This window comes from Artibeus jamaicensis, unplaced genomic scaffold (assembly GCF_021234435.1).
Source record: "Artibeus jamaicensis isolate MK-2021 breed Jamaican fruit bat unplaced genomic scaffold, CSHL_Jam_final contig_482, whole genome shotgun sequence".
Lineage (NCBI taxonomy): Eukaryota > Metazoa > Chordata > Mammalia > Chiroptera > Phyllostomidae > Artibeus > Artibeus jamaicensis.
The window spans coordinates 632384-658313 of record NW_026521857.1 but is presented as its reverse complement, the minus strand read 5'-3'; the positions used below and the strand labels follow the sequence as shown (position 1 = coordinate 658313).

The 25930-nt window shown below is 40.5% G+C and overlaps 1 protein-coding gene across 1 annotated transcript in view; it reads left to right on the top strand.

Annotated features, from left to right (window-relative positions):
* Positions 1-25930, top strand: part of ELOVL2 (ELOVL fatty acid elongase 2) — an 83959-nt gene that overhangs the window by 41301 nt on the left and 16728 nt on the right. The window contains exons 2-3 of the mRNA XM_037152888.2: positions 16447-16510; positions 21175-21362. Coding sequence (XP_037008783.1) covers positions 16447-16510; positions 21175-21362 — 252 coding nt within the window. The remainder of the gene's footprint in view (positions 1-16446; positions 16511-21174; positions 21363-25930) is intronic.

Genomic DNA, 25930 nt, shown 5'->3' with positions numbered 1-25930 from the left:
CCATCTATGCTACTTATTTTCTGTACCTTCTCCCCCCTTCTCCTCCTCCCACTCCCCTGTTGCTAACCCTCCATGTGATCTTCATTTCTATGGTTCGCTCCTGATCCAGCTGTCCTCTTAGTTTGCTTTTGTTTTAGGTGTGTTTCTTAATAACTGTGAGTTTGTTGTCCTTTCACTGTTCATCTTTTTTATCTTCTTCTTCTTAGATAAGTCCCTTTAACATTTCATATAATAAGGGCTTGGTGATGATGAACTCCTTGAATTTGATCTTATCTGAGAAGCACTTTATCTGCCCTTCCATTCTAAATGAAAGCTTTGCTGAAAGGATCAATCTTGGTTGTAGGTCTTTGGATTTCATGACTTGGAATACTTCTTTCCAGCCCCTTCTTGCCTGTAAGGTCTCTTTTGAGAAGTCCTCTGACAGTCTGATGGGAACTCCTTTGTAGGTGACTGTCCCCTTAGCTCTTGCTGCTTCTAGGATTCTCTCCTTCATTTGAATCTTGGCTAATATAATTATGATGTGCCTTGGTGTGTTCCTCCTTGGGTCCAACTTCTTTGGGACTCTGAGCTTCCTTGATTTCTTAGAAGTCTATTTCCTTTTCCAGATTGGGGAAGTTCTCCTTTATTATTTGTTCAGATAAGGTTTCCACTTGTGGCTGTTTCTCTTCCCCTTCTGGTACCCCTATAATTCGGATGTTGGAATGTTTAAAGATGTCCTGGAGGTTCCTAAGCCTCTCCTCATTTTTTTGAATTCTTGTTTTTTCATATTTTTCTGTTTGGTCGTTTTTTTCTTCCTTCTGGTCCACTCCCTTAATTTGAGTCCCAGTTTCCTTTCCATCACTATTAGCTTCCTGTGCAATTCTCTTTATTTCAATTAGTTTAGCCTTTATATGTTCCGCTAATTTGTGACTAAAATCAAGCAGTTCTGTGAGCATCCTGATCACCAGTGTTTTGAACTGTGCATCTGAAAGTTTGGCTATATGTTGATCGCTTAGAGTTATGGGCTCTGGGGCTTTGAGTTCTTCTTGAGCCATAATGTTTTGCTCTGTTCGCGCCTGTTATGTATGAGGAGCGGAGCCTTAGGTGTTCACCAGGGTGGGGCCACCCAGGTCACTGGGTTGTGATGCTGTATGTGGGGGCAGGGTCAAAGGAGGGCAATAGCGTTCCCCTCTGCTGATTCCTGCTGCTGGGGTTTGTGTGGTCTGTTTCACAGCTTGCCCCTTCCCGGTTTATCTGTGTGCAAATATGTGACTGCCGTCAGCCCTCAGTGGGTCTGCCCCCTGCTATTCCACACCTGGGATCCACCCACGGCTGCCTGCATGCCTGGCTCGCTCGCCTGGGGTCGGTCTGGTGGATCTTTCCTGCCTGACCCTGCTACGCTGCTGGCTTTGCCCCTCTTACCAGTCTGGCTGAGTGGTTCGTTGTTGTCAGACTTCCATATAGTTCAATTTTCTCTGGTTTGGCTATGTTTTTGTTGCTAAAACTTTGTTGTTTTTAAACTTGGTTGTGAGAAAAGGCACAATGTTTCCACCTATGCCTCTATTTTGGCCTATCTTGGCGGAAGTCCCTGCCTGGCTTTTTATTATTTTAAAAAGCAGTAAAGAACAGAGTTGGTGGTGGGAAATAACTGTTCTGATTGTTTTTAAATGGTCTATAAAACTATACCAACAAAATAAGACAAACACCAAGATATTGAGTAACTGAATTTTTTATTTCTTCCACTTATTTTGTAAAAAAAATTATTGTTCAAGTATAGTTATTTCTATTTTCCCCCTATGACCTTCCACCCCACCCATCTCAACCTCCCACCCTCAATCCTACCCCTTTTCGGCTTTGTCCATGTGTCCTTTACACGTGTTCTTTGACTACCCTCTTTTCCCCCCCTCATTATCCCCTCCTCCTTCCCCTCTGGTTACTGTCAGTTTGTTCTTTATTTCATTGTCTTTGGTTATATTTTGATTGCTTGTTGGTTTTGTTGATTAGGTTCCACTTACACATGATGAGATCATATGGTATTTGTCTTTCACCACCTGGCTTATTTCATTCAGCATAATGCTCTACAAATCCATCCATGCTGTCATGAAGGGTAGGAGTTCCTTCTTTCTTTCTGGTGCATAGTATTCCATTGTGTAAATATACCATAGTTGTTTGATTCATTCATTTACTGATGGGCACTTAGGTTGCTTCCAGTGCTTGGCTATTGTAAATTGTTCTGCTGTGAACATTGGGGTGCATAGGTTCTTTCGAATTGGTGCTTCAGGGTTCTCAGGTTATAATCCTAGCAGTGGAATTGTTGGGTCAAAAGGTAGTTCCATTTATAGTTTTCTGAGGAAATTCCATACTATTTTCCACAGGGGCTGCATCAGTCTGTATTCCCACCAACAGTGTACTAGGGTTCCCTTTTCTCTACATCCTCTCCAACACTTGTTTGTTGATTTGTTTATGGTGGCCATTCTCACCGTTGTGAATAGGTATCTCATTGTGCTTTGAATTTGCATCTGTCTGATGGGTAGCGATACTGAGCATCTTTTCATATGTCTCTGGGCCCTCTGTGTATCCTCCTTGGAGAAGTGTCTGTTCAGGTCCTTTGCCCATTTTTTAATTGGTTTGGTCTGTCTTCCTGGAGTGGAGTCGTGTGAGTTCTTTATATATTTTGGAAATGAAACGTTTGTCTGAGGTATCATTTGCAAATATATTTTCCCACATGGTTGGTCCCATTTTCATTCTGCTAATCTTTTCTTTAGCCATACAGAAGCTTGTCGTTTTGATGAAGTCCCATTTATGTCCCTTGCTCTACAGTACATATCAGTGAAAATATTGCTGCATGGAATATCTGACATTTTCCTGCCTATGTTCTTTGGAAGGACTTTTATGGTGTTGTCACTTACATTTAAGTCTTTTATCCATCTTGACTTTATTTTTGTGTATAGTATAAGTTGGTGGTTGAGTTTCATGTAGCTGTCCAGATCTCCCAACACCATTTGTTGAAGAGGCTAGTTTTACTCCATTTTATGTTTTTGCCCCCTTTGTTGAATATTAATTGCCAGAGAGACTTAGGTTTATACTTGGGCTCTCTATTTTGTTCCACTGACCTATGTATCTGTTCTTAAGCCAGTACCAGACTGTTTTGATTACTATAGCCTTGTTATATAGTTTGATATCAGGTATCGTGAACCTCCCTACTTTGTTCTTTCTCAGAATTGCTGCAACTATCAGGGTCATTTATGGTTCCATATAATTTTTTTAAATGTTTGTTCTATATCTGTGAAATACATTATTGGTGTTTTAATAGGGATTGCATTGAATCTATAAATTGCTTTGGGTTGTATGACATTTTGATGATGTTAAATACTCAAATCCATGAACACAGAATATGCTCCCATTTGTTTGTGTTTGCCTTAAATTTCTTTCTTCAGTGTGGTGTTGTGTAGCATCCTGAGTAAAGGTCTTGGACCTCCTAGGTTAGATTTATTCCTAGTTTATTTTTCTTGTTGCTATATCAAATGGGATTTTTTTTCCTCATTTCTGTTTCTGATATTTTATCGTTGGTGTACAAAAATGCTTTTGATTTCTGAATATTGACTGTGTATCCACTGTTTTGCCAATTCATTTAGTAGGTCAAGCAGTTTTTTTGGTGGAGTCTGTAGTATTTTCTGTGTATGCTATCCTGTTATCTACAAACAATGAGAGTTTTGCTTCCTCCTTTCCAATTTGGATGCCTTTTATTTCTTTTTCTTTTCTGATCTCTGTGACTAGGACTTCTGATACTATGTTGAATAGACGTGGTTAAAGCAGACATCCTTGTTTTCTTCCTGATCTTAGTGGGGAAGCTTTTAGTTTTTGCCCATTGTATATAATGTTAGCTGTAGGTCTTCCGTCTATGGCCTTTATTATGTCGAGGAATGCTTCCTCTATTCCCACTTTACCGAGTGTTTTTATCATGAATAGATGCTATACCTTATCAAATGCTTTTTCTGCATCTGTTGATGGGATCATGTGATTTTTTTCTTTTGTTTATGTGATATATTATGATTATTGATTTCTGACTGTTGTACCATCCCTGCATCCCTGGGATGGATCCCACTTGATCATGGTATATGACCTCTTTGATGTATTTCTGGATGTGGTTTGCCAATATTTTATTGAGGATTTTGACATCTTTGTTCATCAGTAATACTGGCCTGTAGTTTTTTCTTTGTTGTTTCTTTTTTTTTTTTTTTTAAGATTTTATTTATTTTTAAAGAGGGGAAGGGACGGAGAAAGAGAGGAGAGAAACATCAGTGTGTGGTTGCCTCTCACATGGCCCCCACTGAGGACCTGGTCCATAACCCAGGCATGTGCCCTGGCTGGAAATCAAACTGGCGATCCTGTGGTTCTCAGCCCCCGCTAAATTCGCCAAGCTATACCAGCCGGGGCTCTTTGTTGTGTCTTTATCTGGTTTTCGGATTAGGGTGATACTGACTTTATCAAAAGAGTTTGGGAGTCTTCCAACTTCTTGGAATTTTTGGAATACTCTTTGAAGGATAGAGGTTAGTTCTTCCTTAAATGTTTTGTAGAATTCTCCTGTGAAACCATCTGGTCCAGGGCTTTTGTGTGACGGGAGTTTTTTTGATTACTGCTTCAATTGTATCTGCTGTTATTGGTCTCTTCAGGCTTTCTGCTTCTTCATTCAGCTTTGGAAAATTACATTTTTCTAGAAATTTGTCCATTTCACCTAGGTTTTCAAATTTCTTGGCATATAGTTCATCGTAGTAATTTCTTACAATCCTTTGTATTTCTGTGGTATCAGTGGTAATCTCTCCTCTTTCATTTCTCATTTTGTATATTTGGGTCCTCCCTCTTTTTTTTCTTGATGAGTCTGCTTAAACACTTCTTGATATGGTTTATCTTTTCAAAGCCCCAACTCCTGAATTTATTGATCCTTAGATCTGTGCTTTTTAGTCTCTATGTCTTTTAATTCTGCTATGTTCTTAATTATTTCCTTCCTACTGCTTATTCTGGGCTTGCTTTTTTCTTTCTCCAGTCTGTAGATGTAGGGAGGTGGTTTATCTGAAATGTTTCTGTCTTTTTTAGGTAGGCCTTTATCCCTATGAACTTTCTTCTCAGAACTGCCTTCTCTTTGTCCCATAAGTTTTGGACTGTTGTGTGTTCACTTTCATTTGTTTCCAGAAGCTTTTTTATTTCTTCCTTGATCTCAATATTAACTCATTCATTGTTTAATAGCAGGCTATTAAATCTCCATGAATTTGAATGTGACTTATTTTCTTGAGATTGGTTTCTGGTTTCAGGCTCTCGTGGTCTGAGAAAATGCTTAATTTTAATTTTTTTCAATTCGTTGAGGCTTGTTTTGCATCCTGCCATGTGGTCTATCTTTGAAAATGTTCTATGTGCATTTGAAAAGAATGTGTATTTTGCTTCTTTGGGGTGAAAGGTTTTATATATATATATATATATATTGATATATATATATATATATATATATATATATATATGTATGTATGTATGTATCAGTTAAGTTCATTTTACCTAGGACATTGTTTGATGTCATAATACCCTTGGTAATATTTTGTTTGGAAGATTTATCCATTTTTGACAGTGGGATGTTAAAATCCCCTAGTATAAGTGTATTGCTGTCTGTATCTTTCTTGAAGTCCTCCAAGATTTTCCTTCTATATTTGGGTGCTCCTTTTTGGGGTTCATATATGTTTATAATGTTTATGTCTTCTTGATGGATTCTTCCCTTGAGTATTATGAAGTGACCTCTTATTATGGCCCTTTTTTTGAAGTCTATTTTTTTCTGATATGAGTATTGCTACCCCAGCTTTTTTTCCCTGTCCATTTGTTTGGAATATTTGTTTCCAGCCCTTCACTTTTAGTCTGTGATGGTCTTTTGTTCTGAGGTGGGTCTCTTGTAGGCAGCATATGTGTGGATCATGCTTTCTTCTCCATTCAGCTACTTTACGTCTTTTGATTGGAGCATTTTAATCCATTCACATTTAAGGTTATTATTGATAGGTACTTATCATTGTCATTTTATCCCCTTTCTGCCTGTGTTCCTCTCTCTTTTTCTTCCTGTTCTTAAAGCAGAGTCTCTTTAGCATCTCTTGCAGAGCTGCTTTGGAGGAGGTGTATTATTTGAGCCTTCTTTTGTCTGGGAAGCCCCTTATTTGGCCTTCCATTTTAATTGAGAGTCTTGCTAGATAGAGTAGCCTCAGTTGCAGGCCTTTGGTTTTTCATTACTTGGAATATTTCTGGCCATTCTCTTCTGGCTTGGAGTGTTTCTATAGAGAAATCAGCTGCTAGCCTTGCCAGGGCTCCTTTGTGTGTTACTGCCTACTTCTCCTTTGTTGCCTTTAAGAGTCTCTCTTTGCCTTTGAATTTTGCCACTTTAATTACAGTGTGTCTTGGAGTGGGCCTCTTTGGGTGCCTCTTGTTTGGCACCCTCTGCGCTTCCTGGATTCGCGTGACTTTTTCTCTCATCAAATTAGGGAAGTTTTCCATCATTACTTTTTTCAAACATGTTTTCTATCCCTTGCTCCTCTTCTCCTTCTGGTACCCTATTATACAGATATTACTCTGTTTCATGTTGTCCTGCAGTTCCCTTAACATCTCTTCATTGTTTCTGAGTATCTTTTTTTTTTTCTTGCTCTTTCTGGATTTTTTTTTCTACCTTGTTTTCCAGCTCTCTGATTTGATCTTCTGCTTCATCTAGCCTGCTTTCGATTCCTTGTACTGTGTTCTTCAGTTCAAAAATTGTATTCTTCATTTCCTCTTGGTTCTTATTAATAGTTTCTATGTCCTTTATCACGCTGATATAGTTTGCAGTAAGTTCCTCATAGTTTCCCTGTAGCTTTTGGTAATTCTCATTGTTGAGCTCATTGAGTTTCCTTATAATCAGGTTTTGAACTCAATATCTGATCGTTTAGTTGCCTCTATTTCATTTAGCACGCTCCCTGCGGATTTCACCTTTCCTTTAGCTTGGGGGGTTGTTTCTTTGTTTTCCCACTATTTGTGAGACTCTTCTTGTTTGCTCTTGCTTCCTAAATTGATCTATTTTGATACCCAGAGTTTGGCGTGAACTTCTGTGGTAGGAGACCTGTGAGATTCAGTGGTGCGGTCTCCTTGAACTCCTGAACTTGATGTTCTGTTGGTGCCTTTATGCTGTTTATGTTGGATCTCTGGATGTAACTGGGTTTTGATTGATTGTTGTTGGGCCATTCGTTGTTGGGGGTCCTTCCCTCCAGCTGGTTGACTGAGGGTCATTCCACCCACCAGGTCTTATATGCTGCCAGAAGAAAATCATAAAGCCCAGGAAACAAACCCACATCTGCAAAAATAGGTCTTTTCCCGCAACCCCACTATCAACAGCAAATGAACCAGTATTAATAAGGGCATAAAGAGATTAAGGCTATTAGAAGAAAGGAGAGAAGTAAACTATAGTATAAGATCTAGAGATTTAATATGCACAAACTTGATGGACAAGAACCTAACGTTAAAGAGCATTGCAAGAAAGAAAATATCGCAAATCATGGAGAAGACCACAGTGGATTTCATCTCAGTAGCCTCTAGTATTTACCATTGTTTTTTCTTTGTGGATCTGGTGATGTCGAACATTCACCCTGTCTGACCTCAGGGAGCCTGCTCTGAGACTGCAAGGGATCTACTACTGTCTCCTTCAGTCGTTAATCTAGTCACCCTGCACTCAGCACTGAGGCTTAAGCCCCATAGGGTGGGGTAGAATCCCTCCTGGGGTTGGGGTTATTGTTTCCCCTCAGGCTGCTGCCGCTTGGAGGGGAGTGGTCTGCCTGAGCTGCTCCAGCATGGGTCATGATTCAGCACCTGGATCCCAGTAGCTACCCTCTCAAGTTCTCTCCCCAAAGCCTCTATCCCCAGTCTCTCCTCAAGTGTCTCTAGTCCACTCTGCCCCCACTTTAACAGGGATCTAGTGTCTTTGGCTGACTCCTTCAGTTGTTACTCTAGTCACTCTGCACTCAGCAGTCAGGCTTAAATACCACAGAGCTGGGACACAATCTCTTCTGGGATCAGGGCTATTGTTTCCCCTCAGGCTGCTCCTGCTCTGAGGGGAGAGGTCTGTCTGAGCAGGATGGCTGCGGCCATATGGGAGGATGACTCAGCACTGGGTTCCCAGTGTCTCTCAGCTCTCTCCCCAAAGCTTCTGTCCTCAGTCTGTCCTCAGGCATCTCTAGCCCACTCTGCCCCTGCCTTTTCTGGAGACCAGGGTAAGTGGCTATAGCTGAAAAATTGTGTGTTGGCCCTTTAAACGGATCTTTGCATCTCCAGCCATCTGTCTCTGGCACAGAGCAACTCTATTGCTTTCTGCTGCTCCTTGTTATCTGTATACTCTTCTACCTCTTTTGCTCTAGGCTGGGGCTTCCAGCTTAGGCTTTAGACCCTCCACTTCTCAGGGGAATCCATCTAGTTGCTTAATTATCCCTCTAGTGCTGCTGCTGCCTGTGGGTGTGCAGCCAGCCTTCTTGAGTCTCCACCAGACTCCTTACCAGTTAGTTACTGCTGAAGCTGATTCTTCTCTCTGTCTGAGGTTACAAGGCTTCTCTGTCACTATTGTTCAGTTGTTTGTTCTGGGTAATTTCCCCACAATTTAGTTGTAATTCCAGATTGGCCCTGGGAGGACGTTACAGTGGCTTCCATTCACTCCTCTGCCATCTTGCCATCTCCTCAAGTCACTGGGTTTTTTAATGCCCATGGTAGATAAATACTAAAAATAAAATGCTTAACACATAAACAAAGGAAGAAATGCCAAAGAGGAATGAGGGAATGAGAGAGGAAAGGAAGGATGCAGGGAAAGTGAAAATAGGAAGGGAATGTGGAATGAGAGAAGAAAATGGAGGGAGGGAGGAAAGAAAGGAATGGAAGAAGGTGAAGGAAACAAGGAAAGTAACAGAGAAGAAAAAGGAGTAAGGAAAAAGGGAAAAGGGGATAAAAAGGAAATCAGGAGTCCTGTCAATTAAAGATGTGAGAAAGCATAGTCAGAGTTTTTGTGGTGGGGTTTATTTAATCATGATACCAAGTTTCTGAATGCAAGACCACACTTGCTAAAGAAAATCTTGAGTTATCAAGGTGTTCAGGATGAGGCCATCCCCACAATGATCATGAGTTTGCACCTTGAAGAACAGGCTAGGAAATGCCGTCCCACTAGATGCCCCTCCTTGATGTTTAGCTCCAACTAGTGCAGTTAGAGCTCGGTAGACGTCCCAACCAGCATCGTGGTGGCAAAAGCCTAGGTGTATCCTTCATGGCTGTTTTCCCAAGTATTCTCCGAGGCAGCAGTGCATGGTGATCCAATCTACCAGTGTTGTAAATTGCATGTTACATAGCCCAGTAGAAGAAGGAGCAGGTGCAAGACATCACCTAGGTGTTATGAATCACTGCTCCTGGGTAAGGATGAACATGCTGTGAGAGGTGATGATCGCAGTTACAGGTGACGTGATGAGGTGGGTGAAGGCCAGCTTACTCTGAGTTATGACTCTTCAATTAGTTAGATTTCTGGTGCTCTTGATTCTTTTTTTGTAAATACTACTTTTCACGAGGAATTATTTCCCTTTGGCATGAAAAACATCTTTATCATACTCCATAGTGTAGTTTTGCTAGCTACAAGTCCTTTCATTATGCATGTATGAAAATACCCTTATTTTACCCCCATTTTTGAAGGATATTTTGTTCCCCTCCCCTGAAGACACCATACCAACCATGATTTGCTTTCTGTCACATAGACAGGTCTACATTTTCTAGAATTTCATATAAGTGGAAACTTGTGTATTCCTTTTTTTTTTTTTTGCTGTTTAGCTTCTTTAATGCAGCATAATAATTTTGACATTCATTCATGTGGATAAATAATTCACTCTGTTATACTACTGAGTAGTATTTCATTATATGGCTGTACCACAACTTGTTTATCCATTCATTTTTTTTTTTAGAATGAGAGAGAGGAAGGGAGAGAGAAAGAGAGGGAGAGAAACATCAGTTGGTTGCCTCTTGTGTGCCCCGGACCGAACCCTCAGCCTAGGCACATGCCCTGACAGGGAATCAAACCAGCACCTTTTGCTTTTGGGGGATGCCCAGCCAACTGAGCCACACTGCTCAGGGCTATCCATTCACCTTTTAATGGGTACTTAGGAAGTTTCTGTTAGGGCTGGAATTAGATAAAAGTAGCCAAAAGGAACCCGAGGCAGGCTCCAGACTGTCTCAGCAAGGAAGATAGAAAGTACAGAAAGTACAAAGAGTGCTGAACAAGATAAACCGCCTTGTGCATGACCTTGTCTTTGCAGAAAAGTATCCATTGTTGCAAGCAGAGAACATAGCCATGTGTGTTCTCTCGAGATAGCCAGTTGCTAACAGCTACGTCTGCTTCTGTATTTGCTTGCTTGCTCACCCCAATAAAAACCCCAGGCTGTAAGCGCCAGGCGTGACTCTCATCTGCAGCCATTTTGGCACCGTGTCTCTGGACACCCCGAGAGTTCGCCCCTGCGCAGGTAAAACTTTGAAACTTTGGCCAATAAAGTTCCATCATAAACTCCTGAAGGCTTCTGACATTTGTTGCTCGCATTGGGGTATGTTACATTTCCATTTTTAGCTATTAGACATAAAGCTGCAATGAATGTGTATACAAGTCTTCGCATGAGTAGAAGCTTTATTTTCACTTTGGTGAATACCCAGAAGTGGCATGCTGGATCATAGTTGAATGTTTGTTTTTACTAAACGGCTAAACTGTTTTCCGGTATGATTATACATTTTACATTATCACCAGATGTGGTAGGCATTCAGGGATATACAACTAAGTAAGGCCCGACTCACTCACAATACTTCTGTCCTTCAACTATTGCTATAAGTAGTCACAAATTGAATTCAAAGTCATGGAACATGGACTTTACTAAGTGGGCAAGCAGAAATCACTATGTTGTTCTAGAAGTGGGCTCAGAGAATTGTTGTTTGGCAGAGAATTTTTTTGCCTGTGGCACTTGGAACATGGTCTAAAATGGGGAAGCTGTGGTCATAGGCAGGCATTTCCCTTGGTTCAAAGGACTTTTTTTTCCCTGTGTGGAGGGATATGGCCAAAGGATGACCAGAGTAGGGCCTTCTACTGTATAGAGTTGAGAAAAGCATCCAGCCCAGGTCTAAGGGCAGTATTGCTCCCCTGTCTTCTAATGTGTCCAAATTCTAACTACCTTAACCATTTGATAAACTCATGGTAAGTCATCACTCGTACTGTATGACTTTCATCATTGTGGCAGTTCTGTGTACCTCTTTCTTCCCAATTGTTTTTCTCTTTACCTTTGTATCTGTCACTTTCCCTATTTGTCTGTAAGCTTTCGAGTCAACCACTGTATCCCTTTTTTTTCTTCATATGTCCAATAAAGTACTATGGTCAAAATAGCTGTTCAAAGATGCTGATTGAATGAAGTACCACAGGTCATTTGTTGGTTTCCATAGCTCCTAGGTTATGGTATTAGTCTTGAGAAATTTTCCAGTGCACTTTTTCAAAAATATGTTTTATTGATTATGCTATTACAGTTGTCCCATTTCCCCCATTTCAACTTCCCTCCACCCTGCATACCCTCTCCCACCCACATTCCCTGCCTTTAGTTCATGTCCATGTCATACTTGTAAGTTCTTTAGCTTCTACATTTCCCATACTGTTCTTACCCTCCCCTGTCTATTTTCTACCTACCATCTATGCTTATTCTCTGTACCTTTTCCCTCTCTCTCCTCCTCCCACTTCCCTGTTGATAAGCCTCCATGTGATCTCTATTTCTGTGGTTCTGTTCCTGTTCTAATTGTTTGCTTTTGTTTTTGTTTTTGTTTTTGTTTTTTTACATTTTTTAAAGATTGTATTTATTTATCTTTAAAGGGTAAAGGAAAGAGATAGGGAGAGAAATCTCAGTGTATGGTTGCCTCTCACGTGTCCCCTGCTGGGAACTGGCCTGCATCCCAGGCATGTGCCCCGACTGGGAATAGTTTGCCTTTGTTTTTGTTTTAGGTGTGGTTATTAACTACTGTGAGTTTACTGTCATTTTACTGTACATGCTTTTTATTTTCTTAGATAAGTCCCTTTAACATTTCTTATAAGGGCTTGTTGATGATGAACTTGACCTTTAACTTGACCTTATATCAGAATCACTTTATCTGCCCTTCCATTCTAAATGAAAGCTTTGCTGGATAGAGCAATCTTGGATGTAGGTCCTTGCCTTTCATGACTTGGAATACTTACAGTCCCTTCTTGCCTGTAAGGTCTCTTGGAAAATCAGCTGACAGTCTGATAGGAACTCCTTTGTAAGTGACTGTCTTCTTATCTCTTGCTGCTTCTATAATTCTCTCCATTTCAATCTTGGGTAATGTAATTATGACGTGCCTTGGTGTGTTCCTCGTTGGGTCCAATTTCTTTGGGACTCTCTGAGCTTCCTGGACTTCCTGAAAGTATATTTCCTTTGCCAGATTGGGTAAGTTCTCCTTTATTATTTGTTCAGACAGCTTTTCCACTTGTTGCTCTTCCTCTTCTCCTTTTGGTACTCATATGATTCGGATGTTGGAACATTTAAAGATGTCCTGAAGGTTCCTAAGCCTCTCCTCATTTTTTGAATTCTTGTTTCTTCATTCTTTTCTGTTTGGTTGTTTCTTTCTTCCTTCTGGTCCACTCCATTGATTTGAGTCCCAGTTTTCTTCCCATCACTGTGCATTTTCCTTCATTTCACTTAGTGTAGCCTTCATTTTTTCATGTAATTTGCTACCAAATTCAACCAATTCTGTGAGCATCCTGATCATCAGTGCTTTGAACTGTGCATCTGATAGGTTGGCAATCTCTTCTTTGCTTAGTTGTATTTTTTCTGGAGCTTTGATCTGTTCCTTTGTTTGGGCCATTTTTTTTTGTCTTGATGCGCCTGTTACATAGTAAGGGGCAGAGCCTTAGGTAATCACTTGTGCGAGGCAACCCAGTCACTGGCTTGTGATGTTGTATGTGGGACAGGAGTTTGAGAGGGAACAATGGCACTTGCTGAGCTCTCTGCTGGATTTCAGTCCCTTCTACCACTTCCCCCAAGCAAACTGGGCCCTTCTAGTGCTGATTCCCTTTTGGGTGGATTTGTGTATGTTCTAGGACCCTGTGGGTCTCTCTAACAAACACTCCTGTGAGGGTGGGAGGCTCTCCTGGCACCTCAACCCTCACAGGTGTTTTCAATTGGTGTTTTAGGCTTTATTTCCCCATGCTGGGAGCCTTAGTTGCACGGTCTTGCTCCTCAGTTTTGCCTGGTTTATCTACATGAGAATGTGGGACTGTCCAGCCCACCAGCGGCCTTGTACATCGTGCCCCTCCACAGTCCGAGGCCTTGCTTGGTCCACCAGCTGCTGCCTCACGTGCCTGGGGTCCATCAGCCACTGCGTTTTTTGCTGCACGTCCTCCGCACCTGGCCACCCAACTCTGTCCTTCCTACTGGTCTGGATGAATGTGTCTACTTTAACTCCTTAGTTGTTGGACTTACATACAGTTCAATTTTCTGTCAGTACTGGGCGTTTTTTTGTTTCTAAATTTTTTTGTCCTTATTTTGGTTGTGCGTGGAGGGCCAGTGTGTCTACCTACGCCTCCATCTTGGCCAGAAGTCTCCAGTACACTTTTGCATTTACACCTATACAACCCAGTGTACAGCTGTAACTCAGTACCCAAGCTCTTCTCCATCACCTTTTCTTAAGCATTCATTGTTAATTGACTAACACTACCCAAACTCTGTACTTATGTTTTACTAATCCAGGGGAAATTTTGATCTTCTGATCTCATCTCATCATTGTCTTTTTAACTTATATCCTTACTAACTGTATTAAATAACCCAGAAAAAATAAGTAATTTTTCCAGGTTTCTGGTTTTCTTAGCATTGGCTTTATTTCTGTCATCTAGGTCACTAGAGACCCCATCCATGAACATTTCCCAAGTCATGTCTCAATGTATTTTTATATATTGATCTTCTTCCTCAAATGCTCTTTCTTTTCTTCTCTGTCTACCCTATAATCTTTCCAAACTCAGTGACAGCAGCAGTTCTTCCTGGGAGGCTGCTCTTTTTAAGAGATCTAAGTTAAATTTCCTACTTCTATATTCTTTTTATTTATTTCATGTGTAGCACATAATGATTTAATATTTTTCACATTGCAGAATGATCACAATGATAAATCTAGGTATATACACAGTTATAATTTTTTATGTGTGTGATGAGAACTTTTAAGATCTACTCTTAGCAACTTTCAAATATACCGTGCAATATTATCTATTGTAACCCTACCGTGTATCTTCATGACTTACTTATTTTATAACTGGAAGTTTGTACTTTTAGCCCACCTTCACCCATTATGCTCACCCCCACCTTCCACCTCAGGTAACCACCAACCTATTCTATGCAGCTGAGTTAGTTTGCGCTTTTTTTATTTCATATGTAAATAAGATCATACGGTATTTGTTTTTCTCTAATTTATTTATTCACTTAGCATAATGCCCTCAGGGTTTATTCATGTTGTAGAAAATGGCAAGATTTCCTCTTTTTTTAATGGCTGACTGATAGTTTCTTTCTCTATGTTTTTATAGCACATCTCTGTAAACCTCTTTCTCATCGTATTTAAGATACTACGTAATTATTGACTTCTCTCTATTCTATGTGAAGATGAGGACATGTTTCATTTGACATACTATTTCATAATCTAACTTGGTGCTGGCACACAGTAATACTTAGATAATTGGTCAGTGAATCAGTACTTAATGACTGAAATAATGGAATGTCCCTTCTCATACATTTCTTTCATTCTCTGCTTTCTCTTCATGTCTTCCCCTTACTTACTTTGTTTTTCCACTGAGTACATTTTTGCAAGATTATAGAAGTAATACAATGTCTGTGACCTTTAATTAGTGTTCTTAGATCTACAAATGTTGGAAAATGGATTTTGAACCTTAGCAAATGAACTGAAAAGTTTAAACATTTGCGAGGAGGTGTGGCAATGAAAGAGATTTCATTGGTATTTGTTTTGAGGGTAGGTACATCAATGACATTAACATATTTTGTTCAAAAATGAGAGATCTAGACAGACCTGCCCTATTCTAATGGCAACAAAAACAAGCCTGTCACACTCAGATGTTAGGTAACTGACCTTTCTCAAGTCTGGAGGTCTCCTGAGATGCCCTTCACAGAAACCAAAGATTAAAACACTGTTTAAAAACTGTCAAGCTTTGTTTATCCCAGATACCTTTTGTTGCAATATTGTGAAATAATAAAGTTCCTAATACACTGGACAGCAGTGGTAGGTATTGATAAATGTTAGTCTCTAATCCTCTTCCTCCTTCTAAAGTTCCCAGAAATCTAAGTTTCCTTGAGATTTATCTCAGGATCAAAGTCACCAATAAGTAATAGTTCTGAATGGTGTGTGCCAGTCACCAAAGATATAGACCTTCTCTTCAAATGCCAGTCAATTAATTCTACTCTTTGGTACTTAACCTTTTCTTTGAGAATAAGATGCTTTTGACTGCACTCCAGCTATTGACTATAGAAAAGGTTCTATATGAACTTTTGAGGGCCATCATCCTCAACTCACACCTCGGCAGGGACCGGTCCATGAGCCCCAAATCCTCATCAAAGATCCCTTTCCTAGGAACACTGGGGAGTGCTGTGTCTCTCCTTTGCTTTGCTTGAGGAAGTATTCTAGACCTTTTCAGAGGGGTAGGAATACCTTAGCAGGTATTTTGAGAAGTATAATAGCAGACCAGCATGAATAGGAGCTAAATCAAGAGCCAGAAACCAGTTTATACACCTTAAGATTCTTCATTACCAATCTGAAATTCAATTAAAGTGGCAGTAATTAATCTGATGATGTACCTTAGTGATGCTGTTTGATGTACTATTAAATAGATGTTAGTGTATAAAAAAGTTTTGAAAGAAACAATATAAACGTAGTGGAAAATAACTATACTGCTTAATTTTCTGCATTGAAAAACAAGTCCCCTTTAAAGCTTTAGATTTAGTTAAGTGAAACACAGTTCAGCTGTATTTTTGTTTAATAATTACATCACATCCTGTAGGTATAGACTTCCCTGTTGCTTGCACACTTCTGTTAACTGCCACAGTAGAAGTTACTTATGAAAATGCTTATACCTCTAAGCATTTTAAAAGGAAATGGAAATGAGGTCAATAACCCTTTGATGTTTAAATGTACCAACCCTGTTTTTCTGAACTACTCTTGCCTGAGGAAATGAAAAAGGAATGTTTGCTTCCAAATCTTTAGAAACTTGTGAGAAAGAGGCTACATTTACTAGTTCTCTTTGCAATCAAAACTCCTTGAACCCAGGATCCTTAGAGATTCTATCAACTGTATATTGTAGATAGTGGTTTATTTTGAGAATTTTCCCCAAAAAACCCTTTCATCATTTTTCCTTTACTTTTTCAGGAACATCTAAAGGCTTTTGACAATGAAATCAATGTTTTTTTGGACAATATGTTTGGCCCTCGAGGTAAGTGAACTACTTGAGAACTTAATGTGGAAGGAACACAGTATTTTTTTTCCTATAGAAGAGAATTATGTCACTTCTGGTGTCCTGAAAATATGTGATACTTAACATTTAGAGTCTTAACTTTCCTCACCCTTTTTATCCTTCTCCCAGAGCATCTAGAAGGCCTCATTTCTCCTGCTCAACCTCTCCTGGAATTAAAAGTTCTGGGAGCAGAAAGCAGGAATAGAATACAGTACAGTACTTTCCTTTGCTGTCTTTCTAGCTACCAAAGCAGGCTGTAGCTTTCCTTCTAAACTTATGCTACTTCTCTCCTCTCTCCATTGACCATTCACTTTCTACCTTCCTCACATGCACAGTCATATATAGTCTTTCTGCCCTGACAGGATCTTGATAAATTCTCTTTGAAGATGTGTGATCTTTCTCTGCCCAGGTGTGTTAGATGGAATTTCTAAACTCTCAGTCGTTCTGAGTCTCTCAATCATTCCTCCATCACCAGTCACTTAAGACTACTGCATTGTGCCAATCCACTCAGTATGCCAGTTGATATATATTTAATAACTTAACTCAGCACTAAGTGCTTGTAAGTTATTCTAACTAGTCTCCCTTCTTCCAACCTTTTATTATCAGTTGGAATAATACTTTGAAAGCCTAAGTCATAATATGTGATACTGTAGCTTAGTACTCAATGTCCTTCAGATAAAAACCAAATTTCTTAGTGTGGACTACATACCCATGTATTATCTAGCCTCTTGCTGCCTCTCCAATAGGCAGTACCACTCTTCCCCACTCACTTTGACATCTGACGTCTTTTACCTCCTCAAATATATAAAATTCTTCCATATGCTATCCCTTGAGCCTAGAATTCCTGTCTGCTGTCTCCTACTCCATCCCCCAGTGTAGCGAGCCCCTTCTCACACTTCAGGTATCAACTTAAATTCTGCCTTTTCCCCGACAAAGCTTTCAGGGAATTTGCCCCTCCTCCTCCTATGAGAACAGGAACCATGACTGTTCTCTCCAGGGCTAATACAGTTCCAGGAACATGTTAGGCACTATGTATTTTGCAGATCAATGAATAAATTCTAAACAGCATATTTTGTTTATTGGGGGTAGGTGGGGTATGAGGAGGTTTTGTTTGTTTCTCAAATTTTTTCAACAGAATTACTTAGAGATTATTTAGACCACTTTCCAGTTTCTATTCCAAGTGAATGACTATATATAATTTTAATAAAATGATACCCTGTGACTATATAGAACTTCTTAAAAATACTTTCACATAGTCTTCGGTTTTGTTTGGTTTTGTTTTCCATTTTATCCGTGTGGTGATCCTGCGGGATAGGCAGGTGGGGTCCCTGCAACCTACTTTACTTAATATGTCCTCTGCCTCACAGTTTTAGTGGGTAGTGTAGAGGGCATGACACTCTAACTTACGCGTGCGGGGTTTCTTGGTAACTGTGGCTTTCTGACACTCCCACTAGAGAGTTAAATAATAGTCTCTCTGAGCCAACTTCACATTGAACTTTGCCATCAGTAAGATCGTCATGACCTGGGATTACATGAATATGAGATCAATTCAGGATAGGATTATTGTTGTTTACTTAGCTTTGGTCATTTTAATGGAAGTTTCCTTTGTGGCAAAGCTATAACTGAGAAAACTGGGGCCCATCCACCTGTTGCCCTGATACATGGCCCAACAATTAGTGTTGAAAGAAACAGGTTTTATTTACAGGATTCCAACCTCAGGGGGGTGGGGGCTGGAAGCACTCCTGCTCAGAAGCCTGTTCTCCCAGAAGACCCAGCACTTCCCTTGGTCCCCACCAGGCCACGAGCCAGAACCACGCCCAGAAGTTCCCCTCGTCCTTATCAGTTTGTAAGCCAGCTACGCAAACAGTTCTCTATCCCCTCTGCAAAGTACACTCGTGGGTTTCAGAGTCACCATCCTGTCGTTGCAGTCTCCCCTTCAGGATCTGGGGTACATTGTCCTCGGTTTCTGTGTAGTAGTTCAGGGAAACTTGTGCCGAGTTACACTGGATCATGGTAGAGTCCAGGGAGGCACGTGTCCCAGGGGAGTGGCTTCCCTGTACGTCCTTCAGAGAAGTCCACATTCCTGGTCACAGTTCAGTTCCAAAGCATCTCCCACAAATCCATGCTTGGTTTGGCAAGTTCCCACACAGCTCCATCAGCTCTCTTCTTTCATCCTCTCCTCAGCCCGAATAGCTGCCTTCCTCACTACCCCAGGCCACATGGCGGAATCCTGGCTCCGGGCCAGCATGGCTTGTACCTATACACCAGCCCTCATAGACTGCTTCACTGCAAACTGCATAGCTGCTTGCTGCTTATTCTCTCAGACCTCATGACTGAATCCACCTATAGCCCTCATGGCTGCTTCCCTACTCCTTTGGCCCTCGTGGCAGAATTCCCTTCTCTTTCAGCCCACCCTTATTTTAAATGCTTGGCCTGGAGCTTCCTACGTGACTTTATCTGGCCCTTCCTATGATGTGCTACATTTGTCAGTTTTCCTGTATCTTTTACCTTCATTCAGCTGTCATCTTAGTTAGGGCAAGAGTTCACTGTGACATACATCGGGGTGGGCATTCACATCCTGCAGCTATGTCGCAAGCCACTGTACACTTTCAGTCACAACTCCTTTTGCCCTAGGCAGCAGTCTGCTTCTCTTTGGGGAGGGCACAGCTGTCAACTTGCTATTGTAATGTAAAGTATCCTAAATGCCTTATTGTCCTTTTCTCCTTCCCCCAGGTAAGGTTTGTGGGGATTTTTCAGGGGTCGCTCGCTCTGTACCCCATTACAAAGAGACTATCAGATTGGCATTTGGCAACTGGATCAGTTGACCTCCACAGTGACATACAGGCAATCATGAATCCTTGTCACCTTCTTAAAGTGGCACAAGCTTGTTGACTGGCAGCCACCTGGTGAGCTTCTAGGTGTCCCCAGATCTTCTCTGATTTTACCTACATTGTATTAGTACCATCAAAGAATGTTGTTGTGGACAAATACATGACACAGATTCAGAGCTAACATTTCTCAAGTCCCAAAGATAATAATACTATTACAAGTATTCTCATCTTTTGGTTGGATCAGTTATGATCCTCTATAATAACTGGAGCAAGTATTCATAGGGCCATGACATAAGAAGACAAAAACTCCAAGTGCTATATTAGTTTTGTAATATGTGATTGACTCAGTGTGCCAATTAATATATATTTAATAACTTTCAACTCAGCACTAGGCGGATATAAGTTATGAGTGAGACGTAGTAGAAATATGAGATCTAGTGTCCGTCTCAGAGAGCATGTAGTGTTGTTGAGACGGTAAAACGGGCATGTTAGAAACCATTGGAAAGCTATCAAGCGAGCCACCTGTGAGTTTCCGAGAGCTGCAGTAGCAAAGTACCACAAATTCATGGCTTAAAACAGCAGCAGTTTATTCTCTTGTGGTTCTGAAAGCTTCAAGTTTGAAATCAAGATGTCAGCAAGGCCATGTTCCCTCTGAAGTTCTAGGAAAGGATATGTTGCGTGTCTCTCTCCTAACTTCTGGTGGTTGCTAGCAGTCTTTGGCATTCCTTGGCTTATGGATGTATCACTCCAAACTCTGCCTCCATTTCCCCATAGTGTTCTCTTTTTGTCCCTGAATCCAAATCTCCTTTTCTTACAAGGACACCATTCACTGGTCAGGGTCCACCCTAATCTAGTATGACCTCATTTAACATGATTACATCTGCAAAAACCCTAATTTCCAAATAAGTTCACAATCTCAGATAACAGGAGTTAGAACTTGAACTTATCTTTTCAGGGTTACATTTCAACCCGTAATACCATAACAAGAGGTAGGGTAATACTTTAGTGCAAGTTATCTAACTTCTTACCCCCTGGAGCTCAGTTTTTCTCAAATGTAAACTGAGGATAACAGTATCACCTACATGTCTACTACTGTGACTGTGGTGATGGCATACGTGTTTACATACATGCTCAAACTCATCACACTGTACACATTAAATATGTGCAGGATTCTGTGTATCAACTGTATCTCAGTGAAGTTACTAAAATAATAATCAGCTGTATAAGAAGATTTCTTTGAGAGTTAAATAAGTTAATACATGTGAAAGGCTCACAGAATTAACACTCAGTAAATGTTAGTCATAATAACAGTACAGCCATGATAACAAACCACTAAATGATGACTATTTTATGCTGATGAGCTGTAGTTAAGAAATGGCTGGGAGTCAGCTATATATTCAAATCCTGACTCTGTTGCCAACACCTGTAGAACCATTTGCAAGTTACTTAAACTTTGAGCTGTTTATTAATTCATAAAATGGCACGACCTACTTCATATTTACTAAATTAGAGTACATAAATGTAGTGATTATTCCAAAGCAGACATTCAGGAACTGTTACTTCCCACCTTCATTAATTTTTCCTGTTATTCAGTGTTCAGCTTAAGCCCTGTTTGCCCCAAGAAAGCTTCCTTAGCCATTCCGACCCCCACTGGTTTTGTCTTCTGAATGACAACCCTAAGCCAGCTTCCTTAATGCTGTGCCATGTTCTCTGTTGTATTTGGTATGTACGACTAAGATATATGTGCCAATATCTTATAATTAAACAGAATTGTTACTCTTCGGAATTCTCACTGTTTGTGTTTCTTTTCAGATTCTCGCGTCAGAGGATGGTTCATGTTGGACTCTTACCTTCCTACCTTTTTTCTTACCGTCATGTATCTGCTTTCAATATGGCTGGGCAACAAATGCATGAAGAACAGGCCTGCTCTTTCCCTCAGGGGCATCCTCACCTTGTACAATCTAGCAATCACACTTCTCTCCATGTATATGCTGACAGAGGTAAGTGTTCATGAAGCTGAGTCTGGAGGCCCTAATGAAGAGATTTTTAGAAGCGATTAAATCTAGCATAGCACAACTACCCAAGGTTGGTATCAAACTGTTCTTTAAGATCTCAAGAACTCGTTCTAGCATTTGATAGTGTGACTTCTGAAAGCCCTTAGAAGTCTTTGTTTCTAACTTGAATTTTTCTTATCCAAATTTAGGCCTATTTATTTAGTGTTTAGGCTTCTATTATAATTTAAAATCACAATTTAGATCCGAATGGGTGTTTAAAGATCATATGTTATAATTTTCTCCTTTTATAGGTTATGATGCTGAAGCTTAGAAAAGCTACATAATTTGCCTGAGAATAGACAGCTATTAACAGGTTTTTATAAAAGATTTTATTTATTTGTTTTTAGAGAGAGGGGAAAGGAGGGAGAAAAAGAGGGAGAGAAACATTGATATGAGAAAGGGGACCTGGCCTGCAACCCAGATCCTGGGAATTGAACTGGGGACATTTTGATTAGCAGTTTGGCACTCAATCCACTGAGCCACATTAGCCAGGGCTGCATAACAGACTGTTTTTAAAATTAAATATCAAATGCAATTAGTTTGACTGAAATATGAATATACTGTCCCCTAAAGGGTACTTCCCACGTCTTTGGGACACCATGAGCATGAGCTGTTTCTCGGGGCTGACTTCCCGAGCCTGAGGCGACACTCCAGCTCAGCTCCAGCCGCCCTTGTTCTACCACCTACTCCCTGTCCCTTTGCAAAGTGCCAAACCCACGGAATTTTATAAGAAAGAAAGAAGTAATTGTCTCTCCTGTACAACCTAAGGCCTGCCCTGATGGGGAGGGAAAGAGAGGAGAGGAGATAAACATCAAATCTTTTTTAGGGAAAACTTAGGGTAAAATCATTCTTGTAAATTATAAATAGCTGTTGATAGCACAAGTATAGCTGCCCTCCTGTATCCTTGAATTAAAAAAAAAATTCCTTGACTGAAAACAGGTCTCACCTGTAGAGGTAATCTGTGCATTAATCCAAAATGCACCATTGCACCATTCAAATAATGGTAAACGACTACGATCTAAAATGCTGTAGTAGAACCCTGTGAATGGAATTTGAGGCATCAGTCGGGAGTGCAGGAGATGGGAAGGCCATGCTAGCAGCTCAAAAAGCCACATCGCGGTTCACTAGGCTACCTCACTCTGAAAGGGGAAGGTTTTTTTGTTTTTTAAAATTTAATTATTGTTCAAGTGCAGTTTTCTGTCTTTAACTCCCATCCCAGCCCACCCCCCAGTGCTCCCCACCTCCCTCCCATTTCTACCCCCCTTAGTTTTTGTCCATGTGTCCTTTTTATACTTGTTCCTGTGAATCCTTCCCCTTTTCCCCTGGGAAGTTTTTTTTTTTTTTTTAATTTTTTATTATTAGATGGGAAGGGAAAGAGAGGGAGAGAAATATCAATGTGTGGCTGCCTCTCATGCATCTCCTGCTGGGACCTGGCCTGCAACCCAGGCATGTGCCCCGACTGGGAATCGAGCCACAATCCTCGGGTTCCAGGCCTGCGCTCAATCCACTGAGCTATGCCAGCCAGGGATCCCCTGGGGGGTTTTATCTTAGCTTCTCTACTAGGTGAATTTTAGTTCACTAGATGAGCTTATGAGATAGTGATTTATGGTGTTGATTTCTATACATAACAAAGGTAAAGATGCTCTTCATTGCATTGTTGTTAAAAGTAACAGCTGTATCCAAAAATCTAACTGCATTGGAAGCTCCATTACCTGCTGGAAGCTTTGATGTAGTAGAGTCACAAGATCTGAATTCATGGTGTCATCTCTGTCACTATCCTGTAATTTTAGAGGAGTTAATGTAGCTTCTTGGGCAATTAATCTTTGAAATGGAGATATGATATTTGTCCAACTCATGAGTGAGATATGAGGATTAATCAGTTGCGTTCAGGCAACACGAAGAGAGCACGTAGGTGCGTGAAGTGGACTAAGCCCGTGGGATACAGAGACAGAGCGACAGATTCTATACTCAGGTGTTCACAGATGAGTGTAAGGAGGAGTAAGTGTGGAAAGGTTTTGCGCATTTTAAAGTGAATATTAGTCACCATCAACAGAAACAAGAACAAGTTTAGTTTTTGAACAATCAGTTAAAAGTTTCTGTCTTTGAGGGAGAATGTCTGCACCAAGCTCATTCCCTACTATGAATTTTATCTACTGTTTTTCTTCTCACACTTTTGTATCTTTTGGTTCAAAACCATCATCAGTTGCCTCCTAGCCTCCTCTGATTGTAACCTCTTTCAGGGAAAGCATAAGGTCTTTTCCTTGATACTTTTGGGGTACATTTAATAGACATCAGTCGAGTGACAAGTTGAGTTGACCTTGCTGACTTGTTACGCCATGGCCAGATGTTTACTCAGTCCAGGAAATCACCGCTAAAATTCTTCTTTCAACAAATGTGTATTGAGTGCCTTTACTATGTCAGATTCTGTTCTACATTCTGGAACATAGTCTTTGCCCTAGTTCAGAGATTTTCAGTCAGAGTGCTGCAAGAATTTTTAAAACATGCAATTCCTGACTATTTAGTCAGGGGCACTGCCCTCATTTCTTTAGACTGTCAAATGAAAAATGACAACAGCCAGCACCACATTAACTGTCAGGTGTGGATGAATCTAAATTATGCCTATTTTTTGGAGTGCTACAGCATTTTAATAATTAAATAGTTCATATGTACCATGAGATGAAAAAGGTTGAAAATCACTGCTCTAGTGCATTGAACAGTGGTGGGCTGGTGGGGGGACTGGAATGCCTCATGAAGGAGCTCATATCTGAGCTGAGACTAAATGATGAAAATCAGCCAGGTATCTAAAAATCTGGGGAGAGTGTGTTCATGCAGAACGGACAATGAGTGTAAAGTTCTTGAAGCAGGAATAAGCTTGAGGTATTTGTTCAAGGACCATAAAAAGAAACAATGTAGCAGGGACACAGCAAAGAGAGGAGAGAATGATTCAAGATGAGCTGTGCATGTGGAAGATTATAGAGGGTCTTGTAAAATATTTGGCTTTTATTCTAAGCAGAATGGAAAGCCACTGGAGGATCTTAATGAGGGGAATGATGTATGATCTCCCTTTTAAAATAGGTTATTCTGGCTACATAGAAAATGGACTGTGAGAGTGAGTTGAGGGCAAGGATAGAAATAGTGTCCAGTTAGGATGATTGCAGTACAGCAGTTGACGGAGGCTGGCAGCTTGTTGGATTTTGGTGGTAGAGATGAGAAGGCGGTGGATTCTATGTGTATTACTTTGGCTCACATCTCCTTAAGGCTAAGCATGTTTTTTCATCAACACATGACTTGGATGGCTCCTGTACACCAACCCAGCTAGAGAATTAGGAATGGTCCAGGGTAAGGCGGATAGAGCCTCCTGTAGTTTGGCTGCTTAATTATGCTGTTTAGTTGTTAGATTGCCAGGTAGTTCTACAGAGGTGGCACAGGAGTGGGGGTAGCCTACACAAATCTGATGGAAGCAGGAAATGCCATGGAGGAACAGAATATGGCCCATCCTCTCCCGCTACTATACTGTTAGTGTATAACAAAAAGACTAGAGCCCCTTACAAAATACTACAGCATGATCATAGAGGTTTTTATTAATCTTTCTGCACAATGTTAAACAGCTTTCTTATTTGAAAAATGTACTGACACACAAAAATTTATTCTTAGGTATGCCTAGATCCCCTGTAGCCTACCACTGGGTCCCACCAGAGACCCAGACACATAAAGCCCTGGGAGCTATGGGGGCGACTTGACTTATAATAAATACATCCCATCGGGAAAGTTCAATCTTTTTTACTTTCACTGGATTCATTTATCCTGATGATCTAGAGTTAGATGTGAACTACAAGGTGCTTTGGTCAGAGGAAAGAGGTAAACTAGGATCGTGGAGTGAAGACGAGGATTCTAAAATATTCTGAGTGTTTGTAGTGGTTCATCTTTTTTTAATGTTCAATTCCTTAACATCACATCCCTCCCTGCTCTGTATATGTAGTTTAACAGTTCTATACCTTCACACATTTCTTTTTTACAGTATATTTTATTGATTATGCTATTACAGGTGTTCCATATTTTTCTCCCCTTTATCCCCCACTGCCCTGCACCCTCCCTCCCTCCCCCTTAGTTCATGTCCATGGGTTGTACATATAAGTTCTTTGGCTTCTCCATTTCCTATACTATTCTTAACCTCCCCCTGTCCATTTTGTACCTACTGTTTGTGCTTCTTATTCCCTGTACCTTTTCCCCCATTCTCCCCCTCCCCACTGATAACCCTCCATGCAATCTCCATTTCTGTGATTCTGTTCCGGTTCTAGGTGTTTGCTTGGTTTGTTTTTGTTTTTATTTTGGGAGTGGGTTCAGTTATTGATAGTTGTGAGTCTGTTATTTTACTGTTCATATTTTGATCTTCTTTTTTTTTAGATAAATCCCTTTAACATTTCCTATAATAAGGGCTTCGTGATGACAAACTCCTTTAACTTGACCTTATCTCAGAAGCACTTTATCTTCCCTTCCATTCTAAATGATAGCTT